The sequence below is a fragment of the Pelodiscus sinensis genome, chromosome 10 (assembly GCF_052426305.1).
Source record: "Pelodiscus sinensis isolate ZL-2025 chromosome 10, ASM5242630v1, whole genome shotgun sequence".
NCBI classification, from domain to species: Eukaryota; Metazoa; Chordata; order Testudines; family Trionychidae; genus Pelodiscus; species Pelodiscus sinensis.
Genome location: NC_143061.1, coordinates 24,500,271 through 24,512,302, shown reverse-complemented (window position 1 = coordinate 24,512,302; position 12,032 = coordinate 24,500,271). Strand labels below are relative to the sequence as shown.

The window sequence follows — 12,032 nt, the reverse complement described above, 5'->3', positions numbered from 1 at the left end:
AGAACCCTCTCAGAGACAAAAGGAGCGAAGAAAAAAACCCAAATTCCTTTGTCCCAGTTTGAAAAGTCCCACCTACATTCTTATTGGTCACTCCACCTGGCTAGGTGTAGTTAACCCCTTAATCCCCAGGCTTCTGGCTAACCCTCATAATCATGACAGTCACCAATCTCAATTTTGATGGAAAAAGAGGTAGTGCTACTATACATTCAGTAGATGAATAGTCTGAGTGCATTGGCTGTTCCTGGGTTTGTGAGGCAACCGTCCTCTCGGAGAAAAAATGCTTTGGTCCTTTTCATTCTCACAAAGTGGAAAAGCATTGAAAATAAATATGTTGTTGAATCTGGACTTAAATATTGTTAATTTAAATTATCACCATCAGCTTGATGACTCTGTTTAAAACATTTGACTGGGAGAATTTAACCAGTAATTTAGACCATAATATCTCACCTATTACAAGGAATTCCTTTAACTTTTTATAAATAAAAATGGTTTTTTGTCTTGTTATTAAAGTCCAGATTGGTATGGATTTAAGAGTAGGCAGTGAGGGGCAGAGCCATCCGTTGGGTATGGCTAATTGGGGTAACTACCCGGGCCTACACTTTGCTGGGGCCCTGCACTTCAATAAAGTTGTGAGGAGGCAGGCAGGGAGGTGAGACAGGTGAGCAGCAGGTGGTGGGAGGCTGATTTGCCCTGGACTCCAAGCCCTCCTAGGTACAGCCCTGTTGAGTGGAAAGCCCACCTGCCCTAAACCTAGAACACATGGGCTAGGCTGGGCATGGAAAACTATGTATCTTCTTACAAAATGACTTTAATATGTGTAGGATGGGGCAAAAAGACAGTACTAGGAAAAGCAGTCTGGGAGTACTAGCTGGGTAACTTGAAAGAAAGCAGCTGTGTTTTGCTGGAACTCTGCTGTGAGGATACATCTGCACAAAGCTTTTTCTGTTTATCCATCTTTGTTCATGGTGATAACCAGAACTCCATACATGCTATAAACAAAAATAGACTAGGAAAGACCATGCTGGGTCTTTTTATCCTTATTTTTCTTCTGACAAATTTGTAGTTTTCTAGAGCAAATTGTTCCAGGCCGTCTGCATGCAGAGAAAGGTAATACTCCTTAAGTTTTTGCCCTCTCCATATTTTCACAGTTGTTTTCATAATCAGAAGTGCTAGAAACATTTCTTGAAACTGCATTTTCTAAACTTGTATAACTTTGTGTCAAGGAGTAGCTTCTGCAGCAAAAAACTTGTGGTCACGGAACAGTAAAATACATCCAGCTCTTATTGGTCTTTTTAATGTTTGTTTTTGTTTGCAATAGAGAATGTTTTCTCTGCCATATCGGTTGTCCTTTCTAAAAATGCCACCTAGGCTAGTCTGTAGGCTTTAATGGCTGTAGATTTGGAACCAGGATGGAGATTGCTTGCAGTTGCTGAGGGTAAGGAATGAATCATCAGTGTCATGCAAAAATAAAACACAGCTTCCTCTAAATGTAATGGTATTTATTTTACTGTAGATATAAGTTAAAAACTAATGCATAACATTCCTGTTCAAAAATTTAAAAAATTAGTAGACAAATATTTTTCTTATGGAAATGAAAAATTAATTTCCTCAAGACTTTTACCCAAATATATTACATTTGTTCACATTCTGTTACTTTAAGTAACTTAGTGACATTAAATTGTGTTGTGTGTGCATGTATATATGTCATAAGTAGATATATAAAATGTGTGACATTCATTTAAGAAATTCTACAGTTATTTTTTATGAAAGTTGACTAGTTAAAATACTTCACATTTACTGCAACACAATTTGTGTAGAAGAGTTATCACAATACTGATTGAAACTAGTATTGCAAGGTATTTTTTCCATTTAAAAATCTTTATATAAAGCCAACATTAATCTTTTCAAAAATTTGCTTCTTTCTCATTGAAAATTCCAGTAGTAGACCCAGATTCTATTCCAGACCCTTCTCCAGATTCTGATGACTGGTTCTCTGACAAGCAGAAGTATTTCACTTTCAGGGGATGACCAGGAATCCAAATAACACGGAGATGGCATGAAATCATTTCCTGCAAAGCAGACAAAATTAAGGTTATCTCTGCATTCTTTTTGTTGTTCAAAAGAGCTTACAGACAATGTGTTTTTGTACCTGTGTTGGAATTTCATGTAGTATAACTGTGTAGTCAAAGTCAGTCGAATCATCTTTTGTTATCTGTATGCACACACAAGACAAAGAAGAGAGTCAGTCAAATTAGACTAATATTCAGAAGCTATTCTTCCTGGCACTGCTGTTAGTACGACCAGCTGGCTATTTAATATGTGTAGTAGCTTTTTTAATTAATTGGATGAGCTCTTCACACAACTATGGATGGACTCTCCATTCCAAGCTCTGAACTAAGAAACATATAACATCTGTGATTTCCCATCACTCTTGTGCTTCTTCCTTTTTTTCCCCTCCTACATCAGCTTAAGACACCCCATCTAGCCAAAAGTATGGTCTTCCTGGGGACTTTCAGTGTTACCCTTTTTTTCCCTCTCATGTGGTAGAGGATATTCCATTATCCTCTCTCAGACTCATCACCTTCACAGTGCAGTGGGGCTGTACCATCTCTGAGATCTATCTGTCTTTGATAGATCCACTGTCCTTGAGTTATCTCTAGGAAAGTTTTATTTTACTAGCAAATTGGATCATGATGGAATACGACCTTGAGAGTTCTGGTAAAAACATGATATAAAATGCAGCTCTTTGTTTTACCCATAAATAGCTTATGTGATGTTAAACATGACTTGACAAAAGACAGCTCTACTGGGTCAGATCTGTGCTCTATCTAGCATAGTATCCTATCTTCTGACGGTGACCAATTCCCGATGCTTCTGAGGGAATGAACAGAACAGACGAGTATTGAGTGATCCATTCTTTGTCATCCACTCACAGCTTTTGACAGTCAGAGGCTAGGGACAGCCAGAAGGAGGAGTTGCATCCCTGACCCTCTTGGCTAATAGGGTATGTCTACACCTCCACCCTAGTTCGAACTAGGGTGGTAATGTAGTCAACCGGAGTTGCAAATGAAGCCCGGGATTTGAATTTCCCGGGCTTCATTTGCATGTTGCCGGGCGCCGCCATTTTTAAATGTCCGCTAGTTCGGATTCCGTGCCCCGCGGCTACACACGGCACGAACTAGGTAGTTCGGACTAGGCTTCCTAGTGGAATGAGGAGTACAGGAAGCCTAGTCCGAACTACCTAGTTTGTGCCGCGTGTAGCCGCGGGGCATGGAATCCGAACTTGCGGACATTTAAAAATGGCAGCGCCCGGCAACATGCAAATAAAGCCCGGGAAATTCAAATCCCGGGCTTCATTTGCAACTCCGGTTGACTACATTACCACCCTAGTTCGAACTAGGGTGGTAGTGTAGACATACCCATAGTTATTGATGGCCTATCCTCCATGAACTTGCCTAATATTTTTCTGAACCCTATTATGGTTTTGGCCTTCACTACATCCAATGACAATGAGTTTCACAGGTTGACTCTGCTTTGTTTAAATAAATACTTCCTTTGGTTTGTTTTAATCTTGACTTCAATGGGTGACCTCTGGTTCTTGTGTTATGTAAAGGAATAAATAACACATCCTTATTCACTTTCACTGTGCCATTCATGATTTTATAGAACTGTATTATATCTCCCTTAATTGTCTCTTTTCCAAGTAATTAGATCTAGTGTTTTTAATTTCTTTTCATATAGAATCTGTTCCATACCCTTAATAATTTTTGTTGCCTTCCTTTGTATCTTTCTCAATTCTAATATAGCTCTTTAGAGATGCAGTGACCACACTGTATGCAGTACTAAAAGTGTCGGAGTACCATGGATTTATATAGTGGCATTATATTTTCTGTCGTCTTACCGTTAGGAACCATTACTTTCCTAATGGTTCCTAACATTGTTAGCTTTCTTTTGACTGCTGCTGCATATTCAGAGGATGTTTTCAGAGAACTATTCACAACTCCAAGATCTATTTCTTAAATGGTAAAAGCTAATTTGGCTCCCATCTTGTGAGATTCTTTTGTAACTCTTTGCTGTCTGCTTTGCATGTAACTATCTTGAGTAATTTCGTATCTGCAAATTTTGCCACTGCACCTCATTTCTGAATATGTTGAACAGCACTGGTCCCTGTGCAGACCCCTGTAGGTCGCTACTTTTTACTTCTCCCCTTCTCCCCATTCTGAAAAGTGACCATTTATTCCTTCCCTTTGTTTCCTATCTTTTAACCAGTTACTGATCCATGAATGGGCCTTTTTTCTTATGCTGTGACTGTTTACTTTACTTATATCTTGTCAAAGGCTTTCTGAAAGTCCAGGTACACTATATCCACTGGATCACTTTTATCCACGTGTTTATTGACCCTCTCAAAGAACCCTATTATCTTGGGGTATGGCTAGACTGCGGAGAGGGGGAGAGGGAGAACGCATTTGCTCTTACGCCTTTTTTTGTGGAAGAGCAAACGTGCTCTTTCGGAAGCCTCTGTATTCCTCGTTCCATGAGGACGAAGGGGGCTTTCGAAAGAGGGGACTTTTCTGAAATTTGGCCCAGTCTAGATGGGCCAAATTTCAGAAAAGCCTCTTCCAACAAAAGTATCGGAAAAAGACACGCAAAGTGCGGAACACATTTTGCATAATTTTTTCCAATAGATCCTCGCAGTCTAGATGTACCCTTGGTGAGGTGTGATTTCCCTTTATAAAAGCTGCATTGACTCTTCCCCAATAAATAGTGTTCATCTATGTGCCTGATAGTTCTTTTCTTTACTACAGTAGCAACCAATTTGCCTGATACTGAAGTTAAACTTACTGGCCTGTAATTGCCAGTATCACCTCTGGGGAGATGCAGGTACCAAGTACCGCTTATTGAAATGGCTAAATATGTCCATAGATGATGAAGGATATGTCTTTTTTTGCAGAATTAACTTGGAGTTTGCCCTGCAACTCCCCTCCATCCACACTACCCTCTCACCAAGTGTGCTAGTATTTTCAGCCTAAGCACAATTCACTGGGAAAGAACCACGGCAGCTCAGCTTACTGTGGCACAAAAAAAATTTGATGTGCCCCAAGAACTCCTATGGTAGGGTGTAGCCCCAGTGAGGATGCAGTGACTTGGATATGACTTTGCAGTTTGGCTGAACACACCAGAGATAGGTGAATCCAAGGTGTTCCAAGCTGGATGTTGCTCATCTGAGTTAACTGGGCAATGAAGACTTACCCAAGATTCAAGAATCCTACCTCATCAACCACTGGATAGTGCCAATGAGGAAAGGATCTTTCATCTTCCCATAGTTGGAATATTAAACTTTTCTTCTGAAAATCTGGCCCTAAATACCCACGAGCAAAAACTAAACACCCTATGGACATCAGAAATTAGAGATGGAAAAAAAAATTAGATCACTGATTCTATACTGTTTGGATGCAAGATACAGTCCCCTGAGGGTATGTGAAATTTTCAACTGGCATTACACGTAAGCTGACCTAAAAGGCCAAAACGCAATTGGCATGAGTTAGTATAAAGTCAGCATATTACAGTAAAATGGATCAGATCTTCACTCTCACGTTTAGTCCTATGGAAACCAATCTGTGTACTTGCATAAGTGAATCAAGTGAGATTTGGCTCACACTTTGCTCTAATATTTTCCCATAAATTTTTCACCGATGCATGTTATTTTTGACTGAAATACTTTCACTCTGGATGCTGAGATCTTGTATGAATCAGATATTTGTCTGTGACTATGAGCTGCTGATTGCCGGTTTATTGTGTAATGCTTATTGAGAGATGTTGTGTTAACCTTGCAATGCAGATTTAATTTCAGCTTCACTTACCCACTGCTTCACATTCTTGACTTGTGCCATGAAATAGCCTAAGTTCTCTGTTGACTTTTCCCACATTATGTAACTGCTGCCAGCAACTGCCAAAGCCCACACTGGCTCCAAGTCTGGTTCAATATTTCCGTCATTGTCTGAGAGGGGAAGTAAAAAAGAGTGATGTCAAATATAATAATTCTGCTTTTACATCAAACACATGATAAACCACTTTTGCACTAACACTGGATTACTCTCAGAAAGTGTTTCTTTAAGCTGCATGTCACAATATTGAATGGGGGATAATGAACTGATAAATGTATCGTAGTTACAGAAAGAAGAAAGCATGGGCTGACCAAGGTGGAACTGAGTTTAGCAAGCAACGTTAGCCATCAGTTCCCCACAATGAAGAATGAAATGGGAAATCCAATCTCCACAATTGAAGAATTTTGCATAGAACTATATGTAAATCTGATCTTACAGATCTCTCTAGTCCTTGATGTTGTCTTCATCCTGCAAAGCCCAGCAAATTTTTTTCAGGGATCTTCAGGAATGTTGGCCCCTTTATTAAACCTCTTTGTTTTAAAGCTGCCGTTAATCAAAATAAATATGTGTGTAAGAAGTGTGTGCATATTTGCTTGGTTTTTTGTTTTGTTGTATAGTGGTTATGAAAACTGCTTAGCTAAAAATTTAAAGTAACAACTGAAAGGGAATGTACCAGGAATCTCATTTCCTATGATTGATTTGGTTTGTTGTCTCATTTTTTTGTAAAAGCTGTAGTCATCTTCTCGAGTTTGCTTCTGATCTTTGGTATATGTGCAGTTTATATTAACAGCGGGTCGAGGTTTCCTCTTCAGGTAGAGTACTGTAGCAAGGCAGGTCCCAACATCTTGCTAAAAACATAAATATCAAAGCTATGATCTTTTACTCCATATCTTTATTTGTATACACATCATGTTACAAAAACAAAAAAAATCCATTGTCTTAAATCTGAGGCACAGGATGTATAGTAGGCATATTATGTGAAACTATGTAGGATTTGTATAGGAATAGGTGAATTGGAGCAAATGCTTATGACTTGTCAGTTACTGTTTTTGTATCTCCTGATATGTCCCATGTGAAGAGAGATTAAAAAAACTTGGACTTTTCAGCTTATAAAAGAGGAGACTAAGGGGGGGAGATATGATAGAGATCTATAAAATCAAGACTGGTATGGAAAAAGTGAATAAGCAAAAATTATGTACTTGTTCCCATAACATAAGAACAAGGGGTCACCAAATGAAATTAATAGGTAGCTGGTTTAAAACAAAGAAAAGGAAGTTTTTCTTCACACAGTACACGGTTGGACTGTGGAACTCCTTGCCAGAGGAGGTTGTGAAGACCAGGACTCTAACAGGATTTAAGAAAGAACTAGATAAATTTCATGGAAGTTAGGTCCATCAATGGCTATTAGCCATAATGGGTAGGAATGGTGTCCCTGGACTGCCAGGGGCTAGGAATGGGTGATGGGAGAGGGACTGCTTGAAGATTCTCTGTTCTGTTTACTCCCTCTGGGGCATATGGCATTGACCACTGCCAGAAGACAGGATTCTGGGCTAGATGACCTTTGGTCTGGCCCAGTATGGCCGTACTCCCTCTGGGGCATATGGCATTGACCACTGCCAGAAGACAGGATTCTGGGCTAGATGACCTTTGGTCTGGCCCAGTATGGCCGTTCTTATGAAGTGAACAGTGTTCATAAAAATTGTTCATAAAAATACAGTAAGACCTATCCTGCACAACAGACAACAATTGATTGCTTAACAGAGCTGGTCTTATAGTACAGGGGAGCTGAACTGTACTCTGTACATTTGGGGATAGTCTCTCTCAGGATGGAAGATAAGTCTCTTGGACAAGTTTTCTCTGTATAATAAATATGGACTTTATTCAGAGAAGAGCTAGGGAGTTATTTAAAAAATCTGTGATTGAAATAATTCTGTATGTTGTAGAATCTGCCTGTAATGGAAGACCAGATGCATATGGTAAAATCAGTAATGACAAGTCCCTAGTCGAGTGTAAGAGCAGTGAGGGTTATAATTTCAACAAATTTGTCAAGTAATTATTCAGATTTTGGAGTGCAGATGCCACGGGAGATACATTTGGATAATGAGGGCCATACTGTGCTATTGATTTTGACATCAATAGGAAGTTTGGCTTAAAAGCTTGATGGCACAATATAGCTCCAAGTCAGGATTATCCTCCTCAGGCATTGAGCAAAATAAACCACGTGAAGGATCTGCTCAGAAAAGTACTGAAATAAGCTTGAGTTTTTAGGGGTAAGTAAGTACTCTGTACTCTATACAGGAAGGACCACCTTACATTACAAACTTACACTGCTTTTGTAGTCCTCTGTAGTGAACTGCAGGTAGTACTTATGTCCAATTCCTGGGATAGCCTGGAAGTGAGAGACACGAGATCTTTATTAAAAGGGAAGTTAAGATTGAATTTTATTACATTTTATTCTGGCTGCATAGGTAGGTCGACATGAAAATATCTGCGGATTATTGCTAAATACAGTATTCAGGTGATACGCTGTGTTAAGCAGATCACATCAGAAACAGAGCTTGTTAGTTGAAATCATAGAATACTAGAACTGGACGGGACTTCAGGAGGTCATAAGAGTCCAGTCCCCTGTCCTCACGGAGGACCAAACAGTTTCTAGATCATCCATGATAGATGACTATCCAACCTGCTTTTAAATACAATATCTCCTGTGATGAAAATTCCACAACCTCCCTAAGCAATTTATTCCAGTGTTTAACCACCCTGACAATTAGGAAGTTTTTCCTATGTCCAACCTAAACCTCCCTTGCTGCAATTTAAGCCCATTGCTGCTTGTCTTATCAGAGAGACTGAGGCAAACAATTTTTTCCCCTTCTCCTTGTAACATCCTTTTAGATTCTTGAAAACTGCTATCATGTCTTCTCTCAGTCTTCTCTTTTCTAAACTAAACAAGCCCAGTTCTTTCAGTCTTCCCTCATAGGTCATGTTTTCTAGACCTTTAGTCATTTTTGTTGCTCTTCTCTGGACCGTCTTCAGTTTCTCCACATCTTGAAACGTAGTGCCCAGAATTGGACACAATTTTATTTCTGGATTTTTATTTCCGGGCACAAAGTGTGCTCAAGTTGCACAGAAATATATACTGTACGCGGAAATAAAATCCTAATTGGAGAAGAGGGTATGGAGTCTGAGAGGTAACTTAGATGAAGTAGAGGTGTGTGAACTGGGGCAGGGGATTGGGGTGCAGAGTCCAGGAAGGAGTAGGTGTACAGGAGTGAATTTTGACATGGGGGAAGAGGTGTAGTAAGGGGTGCACAGTCTGGGAGGGAATTGTTACCAGGGGTGGGATGTGTGCTCAAAGGATTTGGGTGATGATGTGGGGCAGGGAGTTATGAAGTGGAAGAGGCTGAGGTGCCGGAGGGGGGCTCTGACTGGGAGTCAGTTACCTTAGGTGGCTCCTGGCCAGCAGCCCAACAGGTCTCTGAGGCAGGCTACCTCCTGCAGTAGCCCCAGCCACATGGATTCCATGTCCCACTCAGGGCTACTTCCCCTGCCCCCAGGCCAGTCATCGCAGCTAGGAGTGGGAGATTTGAACAGCTGGCGACTCTCTCTATCTGCTGTGCACCTCGGGACGGAGGAGGAGATTTTGCACATTCCCCTGCACCAAGGCCAATCAGAGCAGCTGGAGGCAGGGGAGCATGCAAACTCTCATTCCCCACCAGGGTCATGTTTCGCATAGAGGGAACCCCCAGCCATTTTGAACAGCTGGCAGCTCCCTCTGTACCCTGCATGCCCGGGTGGTGGGAGACTTGTACACTCTCCTGCATCAAGGCCAACTGGGGCTTGGAGGCAGGGGAGCATGCAAACTCTTTAACCACCACCCCCTTGCCAGGGCGGACCATGGGCCTGATCAAATGATTTGGCGGGCAAAATTCATCCTGCAGGCTGTATCCTGCCCACCCCAATCTTAGGCTTGTCTAGTTTATGAATGGTAACTAAAAAACAGCATCAAGAGGTAAAAATGTAAGACACATAGAACAGTTAGTGTTTTGAGTTGCATGATAGCTAAAGGATTGTCCTGAAACAGGGCCAATTTAATTTTGGATTATTTAAATCCTACTACATCCCCATCACTTGACTTTAGATTGCTTTCAAGGCCCAAATGTGTTACATATCGAAGAGGTAGTCTGCTTATCTTCCACTAGTTTTCAGCCTAGGACTTTCATTGTGTGGAAAATGTCATTTTATGTATGTTCCAGAAGACACTTACACTAAGGTAATATCTGTTTAACATACATGGAGAAAGAAGAGCTAAGGTTGGAAGCATTGACCTAGATTTCTAGGTGAGGCCAGAGCATGATAAAATGTAAAAAGCACATCCTGGATCTATGTCCATTTCTATCAGACATGATTGATTTCAGTATGATTAATGGCTATAGGACAATAAGGGTTCTCCTTGTCTGCATATTTTATTCACTTACAGGACACATTGTTAATTTAATCCATAATCTAATCTAAACTCTATAAGTTTAAGGAAGTAAATGGTTTTTCTCTCTTGCTATCATCACAAAGTTATTATAATCACATACACAGTGCAAACACTTTTTGCTCATGAATATACTTATGTAGCAGCTTTGGTATGTCTATGGAGATCAAAGTATCAAAAGAGGCCATTGTAGAGAAAATTGTACAGAAAAAAATCAGCAGAAAATTCTTTGGAAACATGAAACTTTGAAGCAGTTTAGGTATTTTTGCTGAAAAGTGTTAGGGTAAATGATAGCATGAGGCCTGCTCAATCTGAAGAGATTGTGCAGTCATAGTTGCCATGACAAATAGACTATTTCACTAGTGACCATGCCATTTTAAGAGCTGTTCTAATGTTAATCATGTGCGTAGTACCGGCTGCCTGCCTTTGTTTTTCTGGGCTGGTTTAGTCAGAGAATTAATGAATAGCTTAACCCTGCCTGAACGAGCTATTCAGTGCTCCTGGACATATTCAGGGGCTAGCACCTACAACTCTCGAAAGCTCAGGCAGGAGCCCTATGGCCAGGGGTAACATTTTTTAGATTTGCTGCTTGGCAGAGCTAGAGGGCACATTTGCGGGGGAAGGCAGGGGGGCGTCCCTCTTACAGCCCCTTTACCCTTTCTTTGGAAACGGCTCTTCCAGCCCTCCTGTCTCCCTTTGCTTGTCCCTGACACACAACACCCGAGTCTTTCTCCATCATCGCCCTACAAAAAGGGCTGTGGGAGGAGGGCCAGAAACGCGAAGCCTTGCGCTCTTTGCACACGGCTCAGGGTCTTTACTCTCTGCTGTGGCCACCACGCGCCCTTTGAGTTACCAGGGAATACGTGGGCACCGGACAGCGCCTTTGCTCTGCGCATTACGCCGAGCGCCGCTGAACTCTGTGCGCTCGGCGCTGCCCCTGGCTCCGGGCGCTGCGCCCCGACGCCCCCCGGCCCTTACCTTGAGCGTGGCTTTCCGGACCTGCCCCAGTGCCCGCAGCGCGCTGGGCGAGCCCTGGCGGTAGTTGAGATAGTGCAGCGCCACGCGGGCCGCCTGTCCAGCCAGGCGCGGGGAGACCGGCTGCTCTCCGGCCCACGCCAGAGGCAGGAGCAGGAGCAGGAGGGGGCCGAGCCGGGTAGCGCCTTGCCGCTGCATGCTTAGCGATGCCGGGAGCTCGAGCTGCTGCGCGTCCGGAGGCGACTCAGCGCTGAGCCCGCGAGCGCCGGTACAAATAGCGAGGGTGGGGCCGGCTGCCCGCCCCGCCTGTCAGTGCCGGGAAGCGCTGGAGCAGCACCAAGGAGGCTCCGATCAGTCTCCGGGGGCGATGCCCTCTCCCCTCCTTCCTTTCCCTTCCAGCACCCGCCCTCCCTTCCCTCCGGCCCGAGCTCCTTCCCGTGGCTCCTCCCGCCTCCTCCATCCCCGCTTGCCCTCACCCCCAGGCCTTTCCTCTGGTCCTTCCTCTTCCCAGCCTGTCCTCCCTCGTTTTCCTTCTTCCCGCCTTCTGTCTCATTCTGCCCCCAAGCCTCCGCCTCTGCTTGGCAGGGAGGCCGAGCTCGGCATGCCCCAGTGGCTCTCCCTAAGGCTCCCCGGCTAGGAGGTCAGAAGCCAGCAGCAGTGCTCATGGAAGCCAGCCCTGGTGCCCTCTGTAC

The 12,032-nt window shown here is 42.8% G+C and overlaps 1 protein-coding gene across 1 annotated transcript; it reads right to left on the bottom strand.

The window, feature by feature from the left end:
- Positions 1 to 1,484: 1,484 nt before the first annotated feature.
- Positions 1,485 to 11,696, bottom strand: RARRES1 (retinoic acid receptor responder 1). Its single transcript, XM_075937796.2, has 6 exons — positions 11,344 to 11,696; positions 8,212 to 8,274; positions 6,559 to 6,733; positions 5,862 to 5,998; positions 2,150 to 2,212; positions 1,485 to 2,069 (listed from the first exon to the last, which is right to left on the bottom strand). Exons 1-6 carry the CDS (start codon positions 11,536 to 11,538, stop codon positions 1,905 to 1,907), a joined length of 798 nt encoding a protein of 265 aa, XP_075793911.1. The 5' UTR covers positions 11,539 to 11,696; the 3' UTR covers positions 1,485 to 1,904.
- Between the last annotated feature and the right edge of the window lie 336 nt (positions 11,697 to 12,032).

Coding starts and splice junctions, on each gene's coding strand:
- RARRES1 (XM_075937796.2), bottom strand. CDS start 11,538: ATGCAGCGGCAAGGCGCTACCCGGCTCGGCCCCCTCCTGCTCCTGCTC. Junction 2,213..5,861: donor TCAAGAATGTGAAGCAGTGG/GTAAGTGAAGCT, acceptor GTGTGCATACAG/ATAACAAAAGATGATTCGAC. Junction 2,070..2,149: donor TACATGAAATTCCAACACAG/GTACAAAAACAC, acceptor TCTGCTTTGCAG/GAAATGATTTCATGCCATCT.